This window comes from Oncorhynchus tshawytscha, linkage group LG01 (assembly GCF_018296145.1).
Source record: "Oncorhynchus tshawytscha isolate Ot180627B linkage group LG01, Otsh_v2.0, whole genome shotgun sequence".
Taxonomy (NCBI): domain Eukaryota; kingdom Metazoa; phylum Chordata; class Actinopteri; order Salmoniformes; family Salmonidae; genus Oncorhynchus; species Oncorhynchus tshawytscha.
In genome coordinates, this window is record NC_056429.1 from 19,614,271 (window position 1) to 19,631,496 (window position 17,226).

General features: G+C 40.0%; 2 protein-coding genes across 3 annotated transcripts in view; one reads left to right on the plus strand and one right to left on the minus strand.

Moving 5' to 3' along the window:
• tle2a (TLE family member 2, transcriptional corepressor a) overlaps positions 1 to 4,506 on the plus strand; it is a 46,879-nt gene extending 42,373 nt beyond the window's left edge. Inside the window, exons 18-21 of the mRNA XM_042306459.1 lie at positions 23 to 170; positions 2,765 to 2,915; positions 3,312 to 3,388; positions 3,581 to 4,506. Coding sequence (XP_042162393.1) covers positions 23 to 170; positions 2,765 to 2,915; positions 3,312 to 3,388; positions 3,581 to 3,688 — 484 coding nt within the window. The 3' untranslated portion in view covers positions 3,689 to 4,506. The remainder of the gene's footprint in view (positions 1 to 22; positions 171 to 2,764; positions 2,916 to 3,311; positions 3,389 to 3,580) is intronic.
• Positions 4,507 to 5,336: 830 nt separating this feature from the next.
• LOC112236020 (transducin-like enhancer protein 4) overlaps positions 5,337 to 17,226 on the minus strand; it is an 86,049-nt gene continuing 74,159 nt past the window's right edge. For both annotated transcript variants that reach the window (XM_042306406.1, XM_042306363.1), the window contains exon 20: positions 5,337 to 8,394. In XM_042306406.1, the coding sequence (XP_042162340.1) occupies positions 8,287 to 8,394 (108 nt within the window). In that variant the 3' untranslated portion in view covers positions 5,337 to 8,286. The remainder of the gene's footprint in view (positions 8,395 to 17,226) is intronic.

Genomic DNA, 17,226 nt, shown 5'->3' on the forward strand with positions numbered 1-17,226 from the left:
ATTGTATCTCTGTGCTCCCCAGGCAGTTCCAGGGCCACACTGACGGGGCCAGCTGTATTGACATCTCCAACGATGGGACCAAACTGTGGACGGGGGGGCTGGACAACACAGTACGCTGCTGGGACCTGAGAGAGGGACGACAGCTGCAGCAGCACGACTTCACCTCACAGGTACTGACACCAGCTGAGACTAGATCAGGGCCAGTATTCACAGTGTCTCAGAGTATAAAATTGATTTTAAGAATATACTGAGAATATACATTTTACCCCTACTTTTATGAGTGAAAATAAAATCTCTGCATGAAGCCTCCTTAGTCATAACAGTCCCACCATGTCAACATGTATTTAGGACACCTCATGAGCTGTCCTAAACAGTTAAGTTACCAGCAGGTGTTGATAATAGAAAAATGCAGTGAGTCAGTGGTTCCTGCGCCACATGCAACTGCTTTGGAGTTGTTGAAAGAGTGTTTTGATATTTCTAAATGATCAATCCATATACAATCTAGGTCTGTGTACAACAGTAGACTTATCTCTTGTGCTCTAGACAATGATTTCACAAGATATGCCTAGATATGTAGAACCATAAGGCTAATAAATAATCTTCTTTTTGATTATTTAATTAAACTACATGTGTGTTATTTCAAGTTATCCTTTTAGAGCGCAATTTCACATTGTAAAGAAAAATGGCAACTTTGATTGTGTTCGATTAAAATTCTAGACCTTTCAAATGATTTATATAACATTATCGGCAAGTGACTTGATGCCTACTGTGCCAAAGCAATTTAGTTGTGTGTTAATATAATGGTAATATTATAAAAAAATCCACTTTTAACAACCATCAGTTAGTTAAAAAAAGGTTGGCCCCTTTATTTTCTCTTTTTTACCTATTTTGGATATGAATTGCTCTTCAACTAAAACCTAATATTAGACGAAGGCTACCTGGGTGAACAAATACCTGGGTGAACAAATAACCTGTTGCCAACCTTTGTTTATTAAATAAATGAAAAAGTATCAACACCCCTGTGTGAAAAAGTAATTGCCTCTTTCCACTCAATAACTGGTTGTGCTACATTTTAGGAAGCGTTTGGTTGCAGTCATTGCAGCTATAGTTCATCAGTCTCTCACATCACCGTGGAGGAATTTTGGCCCACTCTTCCATGCAGAACTGCTTTAACTCAACAAAACATTTGTCGGGTTTTCGAGTACGACCTGCTCATTTCAGGTCCTGCCACAACATTTCAATCAGGTTTAGGTCTGGACTTTGACTAGGCAATTCCAGGTTTCTATTCAGCCATTCTGATGTAGACTTGCTTTTGTGTGTTGAATCATTGTCTTGCTGCATGACCCAGCTGCGCTTCAGCTTAACCATGAATTCTACTCTGTATCAATTCTCTGATACACAGCAGAATTCATGGTTCTTTCAAGGAGGGCAAGTTGTCCATGTCCTGAGGCAGCAAAGCATCCCCAAACCATCACACTACCACCACGCTGGATCCAAAAAGTAACATATTGAATCTGTATAGGGTGATCATCCAGGTGCTTCCTGGCAAACTTGAGTCAGCGTTTTGGACGACATGGGTCCTATTATGCCTGGCGAAAACCAAACACTGCATTCCACAGTAAGAACCTCGTACCAACGGTCAAGTATGGTGGTGGTAGTGACGGTTTGGGGACCTGGAAGACTTGTGTATGTTTTGAAACGTGCTATAGAGATCACAGCTGGCGATGCCTTATCGCGATTGGTTATTCCCCATTTGAAACAATGTCAATGAGCGTCATCACTATCTTTTCTTTGCAGTAACTGTTGTGATTACCAGCTGAGATAAACCTGTGTTGATTTTACTCCTGGCTCAGAGTTTGTCTGAGCAGTGTCTTAACATCATCCTAAAACCTACTCTGAGCTTTGAGTGTTTTTAGTCTTAACACGATTCCTAAAACTTTTTCTGAGATGCTATGTGGATACAGCCCCAGTACTGTACTTCACTTGTTAATATGTATGGAGTGGCTGCGTTTCCAGATTTTCTGGAACCCGATTTGCCGTAGCTAAATATGGAGATTTATGCGCATGTGAAGTATTTTTTTTTAAATGTACGTACTGCTGCCCACTCCGCTGCCTATGTAGCGGCTCTCAGTAGTGATTGGAAGTTTGGATCTTTTTACTGACTCCAATCTTTTCAAATCATTCAGTCAAAATAACATCTTTCAACTCATTTAGTTTGATTCAGTAATGCCCAGAGCACGCAGGACCCCCCCCCCCTACCGGCAAACTTAAAACTGGAATCATGTTTCTACAAGCTTCTAGTTCACTGTTGGAGGCTTATTGTAGCTGTCATTTGTGACTGTTTGAAGCACACTTTTATAAGTATCAATGTACATACGATTATTTATTGATGGCTTTGAAACGAGGTCTAGTTGTGGCCACAAAGGACTAGATTGTGAACGACTTTTGGCGGAATGCTTTCGGCTTGACTGCCGCGAGGGAGATTAGCACAATATCGTTTGAACTGCAGCAGCTCCCCAAATGAATTGTTCGAGTGTTGAGCAGAGGCAGGTGTTTGTTTTGGTTCTACAAAGCTGTGTCCATCGATAACATTTGCTAATCAATTAATTGCGTTCATTCTTGCACTATGTGATCAATTATCAGTTCTAAACATGTACTTTTCTTTGTCAAACTGTATCCACAGCCACAGCCTAATATACCCGACCTGTCGCCCCATTCAGTCGTGTAATGAGCTAGTTCTCTCTCATCCTCTCCTTCCCTCCAGATCTTTTCTTTGGGCTACTGTCCTACAGGAGAGTGGCTGGCAGTGGGCATGGAGAGCAGTAATGTAGAAGTGCTGCATGTCTCCAAACCAGACAAGTATCAGCTGCACCTCCATGAGAGCTGTGTGCTCTCCCTCAAGTTTGCCTACTGTGGTACGTACCACACTGCTAATTGTTCCATTCAAATGTTTTCTTGTGTGGTCTTGAGGACAAAATAACATTTTTAGTCATTTAGCAGACTCTTATCCAGAGCGACACACAATTAGTGCATTCATCTTAAGTAGCTAGGTGGGACAACCACATATCCCATTCATAGTAAGTACATTTTCCTTCAGTAAAGTATCTATGAGCAAAAGGCTAGTAGGAAAATAAGAAAAAGGGAGGGAGACTTATTTAAGATACTCTTTTGAATAGGTAAGGTTAGCCTGAAATGACTGTGGCTCACAAAGCAGACGTCTCTTTCTCCCGGTATGCAACAAACTAGCCATCCCTCTGTCATGCTGCATCTCCTCTGCCCATCTCCCATTGTGTGTGTCTTTGGTTCTGCAGGTAAATGGTTTGTGAGCACAGGCAAAGATAACCTTCTGAACGCATGGCGGACACCCTATGGATCAAGCATATTCCAAGTAGGTCCCCGCTTTGATTTACTACTGGTTTGTGCCTTAAACTTTGTCACTAGAGAAATTCTATTTCTAGTTAATTAAGCCATTTATTATATAAATCACTTTTTTATAATGATATTGTCTCTGAATATGGCCTGTGTGTGTCTGTAACTGGAGTCTTAAAATTATTTTTTTTTACAATTTTTGTTTCTCCAGTCAAAGGAGTCGTCTTCTGTGCTCAGCTGTGACATCTCCCCTGATGACCAGTTCATTGTGACCGGCTCGGGTGACAAGAAGGCCACTGTGTACGAAGTCATCTACTGATGAGGGAGCACTCTGATTGGATAAAGTGGGGGTGAGGCTCCCTTGGCACACCAATGGACTGTAAAGAGAGTGGTGGGAGTCGTGGAGACCAGAGACACATTGTACTTTGTTTTATTTACTTTCGTAAAGGATGCAGATGAGGGTGAAGTCGAATATCTGGAACTTTGACCTTAAAAAAAAATATGCTCCAAAAAAGCTGGTAGTCTAGCGACACAAAACGTGGGATTCCTCCAAAGACCTCTGATTTTCCCTCACCTTTTTTCTCTTTTTTTTACAAAATGAAAAAACATATTTTTTTAGCCTTAGAATTCATGACGAGCAGTAGGACCATTGTGTGTGCACAGAGGGAGATAAGTGGGTTGTGAGTGCTGGGGGGGGGGGCTGGACTGGACGGAGGGGTGTGTGGGTGACTACAGTTTTGTGTGTAGCCTTACCCAGTCTCTGCTCGTATCACTGTCTGTCTGTACTCATCTAGCAGATGGCATGGCGGACAGACAGTTTGCTGTGAGATTCCAATGACTAAAGGTGGTTAGATTCAGCAGCAATATGATTGTATTGTAATACATGATAAAAGGACAGAACACTATCCAGAATACAAAACTAAAATTTGTGTTCACAGTATTCTGCAATTTCAGGGAAATGGCTACTTACATCAACACTCAACAATTACATGTTTTCTATTGTATTTGTTAGGGCACATAGACAGACAGGTATTTTCACTACTGCATCGTGACCTTTGAACTCAGTATATGAACTGTAAATAAAACTCTGAAGGCAAAAAAAAAAGGACATTCGTGGGTCGGATTTGCTTAGAGCCGGGGAGAAAAAGAAATGGAAAAACAACTAAATTTTATGATGGTTTGTACATTGTAGTTGAGTAACTTTTAAGTGCATATTCCCAAGAGCAGCAGGACTGTGACTAACCACCATACAGGGCTGATGGGTTTGGAAAGGTTGGTAAGATGTCTGCAGCCACACAGCTTAGTGGGAGCTTTGATATGAGTCTGGCTGACTGTCTGCTGCTTCTAATGTCATTGTGTCCTTAACTGGAAGTGTGGCTGAGGAGGACCTTCCTCTTACTTCAGTGTCCTCTCAACCCTTCCCTACACACACCCTGTGTATTTGTTCTCTATAGTACAGCTTTGCTCAGAACAGAAGCCTCAACCATGAGTAGGTCTCATATCCAAAGGTGGACATGTTCCATGAGTGGGGAGTTGTGCCTGTGTACAGATAGATAATGATAACACAATGTGTTCAAAGCTACTGTGTGCCCCCCTGTAAATCTGAACGGTCTGAAGAGTACATGTTGCGTATAGCAGCGATGTCATGGAGGCCCATGTCTTTATAATGTACTCATTAGGAGTGGGATGAAGTGGCCCTGGCCTAGACATTTACCTGGAGGAGCTGGTGATTTATGGGATGATGGAGGTATTCTCTAGATGGGGAGCCGGTATGTACTGGCCAAGGAATGGACCTGTGGGCTAGGTGAAAGACGTTAGGGCTGGGGGAATGATGTGGGCAAGAGTAGATCTAGGTGATGTAATGAGACCAATAAACTATTTTGTATGGTTCTTGGTGTTTTCATACTGTACTGCATGTTTCCAACATTCTAAACTGCATTCAATAAGAACAATGAATACTCAGCAGGCACTTAAAAGATGAACCATTTATTTTTCCAGTCGTAGTATTTCTTGTAGAACACATGGGAAATTCGTTAGAAAGGAAAACAGTTCATTTACTACATTTTAATTTCATTGGCTTTAAGTCATTAAATAAGAGCACTATTCAATCCGTAGCGCTGAAGAGCTGTGCTACAGTGCGGTAGAAATTGAACCGCAATGTTCCCACTTTCAAGGATACTTCATTAACGGTAAACACGGCATATGTCAGCTCAATCGAAGATGACCCTTAAATTTCAATCGCGCTACGGATTGAATCGAGCACTTAAAACAAGTCATTAACTGTCGTAACAGAGAAAGCAGGGGCTGTGAAGGTTTTACTGACAGTGACCACGTTTACATGCACACCAATATCCCGTTATTCTGGATACTTAAGTATTCTGTTTCTAAGTAGACGCATATAATGGGATATGTTTTACAATAACCCGAAAAAGCTTGTATCCCAGTTCTGAGAACCAGATAAGATGCCTGGGATGTGCTAATCTTCGACTGGATATTGTGGCATATAAACATTTTATCCCGTATCAAATATCATGGGTGTTGTGATATTTTCATCTGATTGTCAAACAAATCACTTCAAAAAGTAGGCTACCATAATAATTCCATAATTTATTTTGCTTAGACTCCGTACTGGACCGTATAGCTTACTGACTACTTTCACCCTTATTTTTACAAATTTCAAACATTTAGTAGGCCAGATTATGATTTCCAACATTCGGTAAACTATTTGCCAACTAGTTAGTCATGCAGCTTCTCTTCTGTCATAACTTGTTGCCCGAGAAGACTAAATAAAGTAGTGCACACCAGAATGTCTTACACCGGTAGAATGAATGCATTAGTAATCTAATTAACACCAGTAAAGTTGTCTTTCATTTAGGGACCGGGGAGAAAATGCAATAATTTAAACAGTGGAATGATTGGTCCTGTGCAAAATGTCCAAATGTGATCAGTTTGACTGGTTTTAAGGATATGAAAAGCTGATGAAACAAGTTTCCAAAAAGACTTCAGTTTGTCTTGGTGCATATTTTCATGTGGTTGAAATACTGTCTGCTTGCATAAGTGACCAAGATAAAACGCATTACACGCATTTTCCCCAAGAGATCATTTTTCTCACTCTAGTTCCTGACAATTTACATTAATTGTATAATTTTACTGCAAGAAATGCATAATTCAGCAGGAGTTAATATTATGTTACACTACATGTGAGGTTATAGACCTACAGTCAGTGTCCAGATTTCAGTTACTATTCCATTTAACCCATATATCTGTTTATTCATAGATACAGGGATACTCACGATAGGGATATCAAAGGTGCATGTAAATAACTGATCCCAAATAAGACCTTAAGCGGTATATGAGCTACAATCCGGAATACATGTACGCATGTAAACGTGGTCAGTGAGCTGAGAGACACTCACCCACAATAACATCTGCTAAATATGTGTATGTGACCAATAAAATTTGATTTTGAATTGAGAGAGACTGTCTATGGCTGACAGGCAATGAGAGTGGGGGTAGGGAGGCAGGCACCATATACTGTACACTTCCCAATGTCTCTTCACCTTTCCCCAACACAGCAACATGACCTAACACCTGCTGCTGTATACTGACCGACTATAGATTGAACAGAAACACTGAAATAGCATTACACACGAATGACTGAACCTACATAAGTACAGTTATCACTTCTGCTTGAAACAGGAACAAAAACAGGAGTCGGAACAAGCCTTCCCCAAAATGGTAACCCAGTTTTAGGACCCCTGTGGTGTTGTGAAAAGGGCAGTACAGTCCACTGCTTGTCACCATCACCAAGGAGAAGGACACAGATCAAAAATACAAATATATTTCCCTCACCCACTTGTGTCACTAGGTTGTGTAGTGTATCGCTCAATTTTGCTCTCCAAGGCCAACGTACAGACGTAGGCAAACACAGCACCCTCTTAAAATATAAAGCAACAACTGTTCAAGTAGCTTGAGCGTGACTTAAAACAAATGTACACATTAAGCTCTGTGACAAGTTCTATCGGAGCAGGGTTTTGCAATATACGTGGATATCATCAATTTCCTTATTTGCTACACGTTGAAGCATGTAGTATTAAACAGGGAAGTTAAATGAGCATTAAAAGGTGAGTGGTGTCAGGAGAACAAGCCATTGGTAAGCATGAAGATGAACAGCATAGCCCAGTGTTGCTCCTGTCTGTTTAGTGTTTGTGGCACAGGGGCCCGCTGAGACTCAGATTGACTCCGCTCCTCATTAAATGCGGCCTTTGTGAGACAAAAGTAAAATAGATATTAGGGGAGTGAGACGGGGAGCGCTGCTATGAATATTTAATTGGGTGCAGGGCTGTGTGTGTGTGTATATCTGTGTTGTGGGTATATCTCTGGGGCAGAGCTCCAGCACTTCTCCAGCCCGGCTCACGGTGATAGCTCTCCCAAGCTCCTGACACCCCTTGCTGGGGAGCTGTGGCGCAGCGTTGGCATCATTAAGGGTTCCACTGTCTGACTAATGAATCGATTGTCTGGTATCAGTGCTCCTCGCTGCAGCTCCCAGAGTGGCGCGCTCCTCCTCTGGGGTTTCCCTTCTGCTGAGCTCTTAATCAGAAAACAGCACTAATTACCCTCCTTTTCTCCCTCCTCTTCCTTCTCTTGTTATCTCTAGCCCTCTCCTTCTCTCTTGCGCTCTACACATCTCTCCCTCTTTCTACCCTGCCTCATCCTCAGGGCTATGGTGGTAGTGTACATGCTGGGATGAGCAGCTAGCTGAGATGAGGGGGGTGTTGTAGTAGGGTCCTTTGGGAGCTGGAGCTGGGGAGATTGCTACTGTACAAAAGAGCCATAGCTGCCCCCACCTGCCCTGCTGTAGTCCTGAAGTAGGTAAACCCCCCCCACCCCCCACACACACACACTTATTTCCTGTTCTCAGTAGACCACCTCATACACAGTGGCCTTCTTGTCTCCAGAACCAGTCACTATGTACTTATCATCCGGTGACACGTCACAACTCAGGACAGACGAGGACTCCTTGGACTGACAGAGAGAGAGCGAGAAGAAGAAAGGAGAGCGGGACGGGGAAAGAGATGGAGAGAGGAAGAAAATAAAAAAGTTGTTACAAATCAGTGAGTCATCCATGAACTCTGATGTGGACCAGAGGTGGACCTGCCAAAGCCTGGTCATTATCAGTAGGTGTAATAACACTCAGCTCCACACAGCTACATGTCTTAAACAAGGGAGTGAAACCGAGATTAAACAGAGAGAAACTGATAAGGCACTGCCATACTGTGTTGGATCTTGTCTAGCCATCTTGTCTCGAGTACCACAATGGAAATAAGTCCCAGACTTTGTTATCATCGATTGTATTTATGTGCATGTATGGCTTTTTCAAGTTTTATGTTTGCTTGTTTTTTTTAAATGGTCAAATTAATAAACTAAACAAAACGGAGTCACAGACAGTATGAAACAGACAGAGAGACAGATGTGTGTTTACTCAGGAACACATATGTCTGGGAAGGAACACACTTCCACAGCGGTGAGTGAGTGACAGTGATTAGGAGAGATCTCCCTGTGGGTCCCACATGGCACCACACATCACTGCTCTACTCAGGAAGCTAATGTCTCACTCGCCTCATGCCTCTATAGCACCCTTTATATCTGGTTCTAACATGTCCTTTGTCCACATTCTGATTGTGCCCACATTTTCAGACAGGTGTAGATGATTAAAAGATGCATTAAACTGATTGTGGTATATATATATATATATCTCACTGATCATCCCCAAAGCCAACACCTCATTTGGCCGCCTTTCCTTCCAGTTCTCTGCTGCCAGTGACCGGAACTAATTGCAAAAATCGTTGGAGACTTATTTCCCTCACCAACTTTAAACATCAGCTATCTGAGCAGCTAACCGATCGCTGCAGCTGTACATAGTTCATCTGTAAATAGTCCACCCAATCTACCTACCTCATCCCCATACTGTTTTTGTTTTATTTACTTTTCTGCTCTTTTGCACACCAGTATCTCTACACACCAGTATCTCATCATCTGCTCATTTATCACTCCAGTGTTAATCTGCTAAATTGTAATTATTTGCTCCTATGGCCTATTTATTGCCTACCTCCTCATGCCTTTTGCACAAACTGTATATAGACTTTCTTTTTTCTACTGTGTCATTAACTTGTTTATTGTGTTATTGGCTTGTTTATTGTTTACTCCATGTGTAACTGTGTTGTCTGTGTCACACTGCTTTGCTTTGTATTTGCCAGGTCGCAGTTGCAAATGAGAACGTGTTCTCAACTAGCCTACCTGGTTAAATAAAGGTGAAATAAAAAATAGTGATCAGGTCTTCCTGACCACCTCCTGTAAGAGATCCAGACACATTGTGTAGACGGATCTGGACAGTGAAACCATTTAAATCATCATTATCCCTCCCTCTAAAATCATGTCTTAAAATAAATAAATCATTTTGAAAGAATATCTGGACAAAGGACACATGTAAGTGTAACCGATGTGAAATGGAAAGCCAGTTAGCTGGGTGCGCACTAATAGCTTTACAATCGGTGATGTCACTCGCTCTGAGACCTTGAAGTAGTTGTTCCCCTTGCTCTGCAGGGGCCGTGGCTTTTATGGAGCGATGGGTAATGATACTTCGAGGGTGGCTGTTGTCAATGTGTACAGAGGGTCCCTGGTTTGAGCCCAGGTAGGGGCGAGGAGAGGGACGGAAGCTATACTGTTACATAAGCACTAGGTATAAACCAGGCTTGTCTCTATGTTGGTCCACTACAGAGTTGGCTCCTTATAGCTCAAAATGCCCTAATAACACTAGTGTGTATTTTCAGAGGAGGCTGGTGGGAGGAGCTATATGAGGACAGGCTCATTGTATTGGCTGGAATGGATTATTGGATCGGTACCACATGTTTGACTCTATTCCATTCCAGGCATTACAATAAGCCTATCCTCCAATAGCTCCTCCTACCAGCCTCACTGATTACAGCCTAGATGTATTAATTGAATCAAAATAGGGCACAAAATAACATGTTTTTGTTTGGACACAATCGGAATAGTAAATAATATATTATGGTCTTTCTGGTGTATTATTGACCATTCTCTACTTTTTCTCTACAATAATACCAACGTCAATATCAGCATGCGAAGTAGCTAGCTACCTGTAAAATCACCTAAAGAAACTGCAATTTACGATCTCTACAATTTACGATCTCTACAATCTCAACCATGTTCAACTTGCAGTTCCTCTCAGTCTACCTCCAGAGCCCAGGGTGAAGACGTTGCTATGGTAACAACGGCCCTTTCACACAGACACACAAGACGTGTTGGGTTTAGGGTTGCCAGGTCTAGCTAAATTCTCCAGCGAATGACTACACAAAACCCGATCAAAAGGCCTGAAAACTATGACCTTATTTTTTTTCGCAGCAAGAGAGGAGTTGTCACATATTTTTGGAAACGTCAGATTACCTAGCTAGTGCTGTTTTATTTTTTATTTTATTTTTATTTGAAGGCCTGCACAAGCTTTTTTTCTAATATATATATATTATTAACAACAAATCAATGCATAAAGCACATGAGGGAACACAAGCATACATATATTACAAACAATGGACAATCGACCTAGGTGGTACAATATCACATTATAATTACACAAGGACCTTAAGGGACATACATATACATACAATTCTACCAGCTTTTTTGTTAATAGAGCATTTAACCGTCTTAAAATACAGTTCAATTTATTTTTGTGGGGTACGAAAATGTGGTTTTCTGTTTGTAAATTTACATTTGTGTACATGAAATTTGGCCAAAAGAATAATGAAATTAATTACATAATGTTTCAGCTTATTTCTATTGTATGTAAAGAATCCAAACAGTACATCTCTCCACAATAGTGTAAAATCTTCATAAATGTGTTCAATTATAAACCTACAGTTTCCTTACATGCATACAATGCCAAAAAAGATGAAACACTGTTTCTGGGTGGTCATTACAAAAGGAGCAATTTGAGTTGATGTTTTCCTTAAACTTCTTCATATAGTGGTTGGCAGGATAATATTTATGAATCATTTTAAAGGAAACTTCCTTAATTTTGTTAACAAGTAGGTATGTGTGTGGAAACATCCCATTTTTTTCCCCCCAACAGATATAATCAATAAATCTATTCCAATAAGGCATGACATAAGGTATAGGTACAATATCCTGCTGAAACAAGGTTCGTATCGCTCTGTTGATGAATGGACCAAAAGAGAAACAAATCTTTCCTACTGATGAGTCAACAGGGTCAATAGAAGGTAGGCTCTGAGGGTCAGGTCTTGACACATTCCTGAATAATATAGCAACACCTGAGGGAATGGCATCTAAAACAATTGCAAAATCTTTAGGTGTTACAGGGACCTTGTAAAGTGATAAGAATTCCTTATAACTGAGTAAAAGACCCTCTGCATTTACCAGTTGGCTCACCAATAGGATATTATTTCAGAACCAATATTCTAAAAACAAAGAAGTATTTTTATACAATATATCCCGATTATTCCATATATAATATCTGTGTGGAGAAAAATTGTGTTTTTAAATTAAGGACCATGACAAGAAAACCTGCCGATGAAAAGCAGAAAGTTTCAATGGAATATTGTCAATATTATAATTGCAAAACAACAGTTATGGCCACCAAAAGTAGAGAAGACATGAGGAATAAAATTCCAGATAGAAGTGAGTCTTCTTAGGAATTGTTTTATCCAATTGATCTTAAAAGTATTATTTAAAAGTAGTAAAGTCCAGAAAATTCAGTCCACCATTCTCATAAGTGTTCATTACAACAGTTTTCCTAATGTAATGGGTACGGTTTCTCCAAAGAAAGTTGAAAAGCATCTGGTCTATCTCCTTGCTTATGTTACTGTCAAGATATAAAGATAGAGCACTATATGTTAGTCTAGAGATACCTTCGGCCTTGGTTATTAGGACTCTACCTTTTAAAGATAAGTCCCTCTGTAGCCATTGATTTAGCTTCTTCTGGGTTTTTTTAATAAGAGGGTTCAAATTTAGTAAGCCTCTAGACTTCTGATCCTGTGTAATGGTTATGCCTAAATATGTAAGTTCTTCTTTTACTGGAATACCATAATATGAAGGTGTCAAACAATCTTTGACAGCTATGAGTTCACATTTATTAATGTTAAGATATAGACCAGACGCTTTGGAAAAGGATTGTATCACATTGATCGATATGGGAATTTGGTTAGCGTCTTTCAGAAAAAGTGTAGTATCGTCAGCCAGCTGGCTTATAATAATTTATTTACCAGCTATGGAAATACCTTGTACAGGACTATTATTGAAAGAATTTGCAAGAAGTTGGGTGATTAATAAAAACAGGTACGGAGAAATAGGACAACCTTGCCTAATTCCTCTCTTTAACTCAAATCTAGGTAAGGTGCCATATTTCAATTTGATAGAGCTGTTACCATTTGCATAGAGAGTCTTAATAGCCTTAAAGAACAAATCCCCAAAGCCAAGTCTCTCAAGGGAGTGGAAGAGAAACTGATGCTCTACTGTGTCAAATGCTTTATAAAAATCTAAAAATAATATAAAACTATCCTCAGTTATTAGGTCTGAGTAGTCAAGTATGTTTAATACTAGTCTGACATTGTTAGAAATATGTCTGTTCCTCATAAAGCCAGACTGTTTCATCAATGATTGCATCCAGGACTTCTTTAATTATTTTTGCAAGTAGTAAGGCTAATATCTTATAGTTATTATTAAGAAGACAAATTGGACGCCAGTTATCGATGAGCAGCACTTCTTTTTTAGGCTTAGGTATCAGTGTTATTAACCCCCAACTCATTGTAGGAGGGAGAACATTGTTTTTAATACTCTCTAAAAAGACTTCAAATAGGAAGGGAGCTACTTGTTCAGAAAATAATTTGTAGAATTCTGATGTAATGCCATCAACACCTGGTGATTTATTGTTCTTTAGATGTTTGATAGACTATAATCTCTTCAACTTTGATGGGTTCATCACCCTGTTTAGATTCTATATCACTGATAGAGTGAACATTATTCAGTGAGTTAAAAACATATTTGTAGATTCCTGACAGTACGTAGAGCTATACAATTTTCTGTAAAAATTGCTACAGTATTTAGCGATTAATTTTTGGTCATCTGTAATAACACCATCAATGTTTAACTTATGGATAGTGTTATTTTTAGAGTGAAATTTCTCAAGTCTAAAGAAATAGGATGAATTCTGTTCTCCCTCCTCAATCCATTTTTTCCTAGATCTAATAAAGGCTACTTCTGCTTTTAATTTATATATTATCCAGTTTATTTTGTAACTCAATTAGTTCCATCTTCTCCTCCCCCGAGAGGTCAGCTGGGGACTTCTGAGAAAGGGAAGTTATCTTAATGATCACCTTTTCCTCCTCAGCGCTTCTGGTCTTAGCAAGATTACTAGCTCCCAGTTCTTGCAATAAGATTTTTCTTCACAAGCCCTTTCCCAACTATATCATTATTTAATAATGAGCTATTTAGCTTCCAGTAGGATGCTCTACTAAGGTTAATATCAGGGGTAAATATTTTGATATCAATGTAAATGGCCCTATAGTCTGTGAGGGGAGTAGTACAAATATTTCTAGTAACACACTCACTATCAATACATTTGGATATAAGCCAAAAATATATTCTGGATTGTCTGGAACCTGTTTTGTTACTCCAAGTGAATGATCTGTCGGCCGGAAACCACTCTCTCCATATATCAGTAAGATCAAACTTTTCCATAAAAAGTATTAAACCCAAATTCTGATTGGTTGGCCTACCCGGGGGCCATATATCAGTTGAATTATCTATAATAATGTTAAAGTCCCCTCCTATCAATAATAACGAATTGGGAAATTTAGATAACAAATGAAGTATATGTTTCTCTATAGATTCAAGTAACTAATCATTCTCATGTTTGGTGTTGTACCCGTAGAAGTTTACAGTAATGAGCGTAATGTCATTGTAACGGATCACAAGACAAATAAAGTGACCAAAGGGGTCACATTCCGAGTGTAGAATATTACCAAAGGTATTTTTCATTGTAGTGACACCAGCGGAGCGTTCAGATCCATGGGAAAGCCAAATATCGTTGCCCCACTGTGACCTCCAGAAGTTGGCATCAGCCGAAATTGAGTGAGACTCTTGAAAAAAGCAAAAATCTGTTTGAAATGGTTTAGCAAATAGAAATAAGGCCTTGCGCTTCACACTGTTTCGTAACCCCCTAGCACTAAGAGAAACTATAGACAAAGACAAAACAACAAAGATTATATAAAAGTATAAACTGTAGTAGGATGAGTCAGACGTAGGATCAGTGACAGTAAACGATAAGGAACCGAGATCTGCACCATTTAAGTCAATTTAAAGTGAAAATAGCTTATTCCATAACCTTTGAGCTAGACCTCATCTGGCTTTGAAATTCAACTCAACTGAAAATTATGTTCAAGACCAAACCAAGGGTTCTTGTAGTAAGAGAGACTAAAAACCCTCTTTAGTGTAATCAGGAACTATTCTGAGAAATAAAATAACAAATAATAATTTAAATAAAAGGCTACCTACTATTTTAAGTACATATGAAAGCTGATCATAAAATAATTGAATAAAAAAAGTTTTACATATAAATGTTCCTGAGACCTTTTTTGGAAAGAAGTATTAATAACTAAATAGAGCAATAACCGTGTAAAGTCAGAGCAGACCTGTATGCCCTTTAAAACAGTATCTTAGTTACTGTATACATAAAAAATAAATACAGCTTTCAATCTTCTTCGGAAGTTTGTAAACAAAATAGGTCTTCTGGTCATACAAGAACAAACTAATAAATTGAAATACCTATGTATTCCTGAAAAAGTCACCTGATGCTTGTTAGGTAAACAACATAAGGAAAATGAGAATACCATGGCTGAAACCATCAACCTGTTCCTTCTAGTGAGATTTTAGGGAGGAATATGGATTTCTGAACCGTTGATGAAGCCTCGTCCTCCGACGAAGTAAGCAGCCTTTCCCTCATTTCGTACTATCTTGACCGTTGGCCACAACTTGTTCCTTCTTTCTATGTCCTCCGGGCTGAGATGCTCGGTGAAACGCATACCATGGCTCTGAAGGAAGGCGTTCTTCCTAGCAGCTTTCTAGACAGCATCCCTGTAGAATCTGGCAGTGAAGAGGAGGATGATACCCATTGGTCTTGAATCGTTTTGCTGTTGCTTCTTGCCGAGGCGATGCCCAACTTCGATGGTATCACCAACTCTGTTCTTCTCTGCAGGCAAAACTTCTTGGCAGATGCGGATAGCCTCTTCTCACACATCTTCATTCTCCACTTCTGGCAAGCCGTAGTCTCAGGTTCCATCTTCTTGTGTATTATTCCAGATCAGTGAGACGTCTATGGTAGACATTGTTATTCTTTTCCACCCTTTCCACCCTTTTTTCAACTTTTGCCACTCTCGTTTTCACATCCTTGATTTCACCACATGCAAACTCCACAGTCTTTTTCAAGCCTTCACGCCTACCATTTTCTCAATGGCGTCACACCTGGAGTTGATGAGTAAGGAGAGGGTAACCACGATGTCAGAGTTCATGTTGGTTTTTTTGGAGGGTGGAGGTTTGCACGGAGTAACCGGTAAAGAGGGGAATTCATCATCTTCAACAGCATTCAAAAGCATGATATTATCCATAGGCCAATCATAGTTATGGCAGTTGTCTATAAGCACGTTATGGCTAACTTCTTCCTTTCTTTTTTTGTCATGACTTTGCATGGACATGCCAAAATAAATTATCCAATTATTATTCCAGTCACAGGAAAGGTCTTATATCTTGAACAACAAAAAAATAGTAATGACTGTAAACTTTTTTTTCTTTCACAATCTTTCTGAAGTTTGGTACGGAGCTCGGTAAAAAAAAACGTCTGTTCAAGCCGCCATCTTGGCACCTCCCCGAGTGAACATAATTGTACACTCACAAAGCCGACTAAAAACGACGATTGATGGGCTTATGTTGCAAAGTTCCCTTGCTTGGCGAATCATTTGGATCACCCCCCAAGATGGCAAACGGGATTCTCCCAAGGGCATAAGGCGAGGGTAAGTGTACGAGGGTGTGTCTTTTAAGTGTTTGGACCGTAGAGTGTGGCTGCATTCCAAACACTTAAAAGACACACCCTCTCCCCTCAAATTAAGTGGACACTTCTGATGACGTACCATGACGTTTGACGAGTTTACACTTGCAAGGGGAAGGAATTCATTTTAAATGGACCACCTTTGTCCGGAAATTCATCACTCGTTCGGCCCGCAACGATTGTGTTCTCAGCCACCGGTAGCTTGTCGGTGCTTTATATGCGCTACAGTCAATTATGATTGCATTTCATATCTTGGCTAGAAGACCACGCATCCGCAGACATCGAATATTAGCCATCCTACTATATCAGGTCATCTAAAATTACAATGTATAAGTATGATTTTCGGGGAACGTTATGTGCGCAAGTTAACGTTTCCAAAAGCGAACCAAACAAAAACATCATTACGTGTTTGAGCCATCATGTGCATTAGTAGCACAATTTCTAACTTATTTACATTTGTTTTTACTTACGCTTGAATGTTGACTTCTCCATATTAATGTTGGTTTTAAGTTTTGGTGGACTTTTCTTAGCGGATATACAATCATCGTGAATTGAATTATGGGGCGTTTCAGGCCAGGAGTGAACATAATTGTACACTCGCAAAGCTGACTAAAAACGGGGACTGAGGGGCTTACTTTGCCAACTTCCCTTGCTTGGCTAATCATTTGGACCAATGACAAAGATGGCCACGGGGAATCGCCTAAAGGCATAAGGCGAGGGTAAGTGGA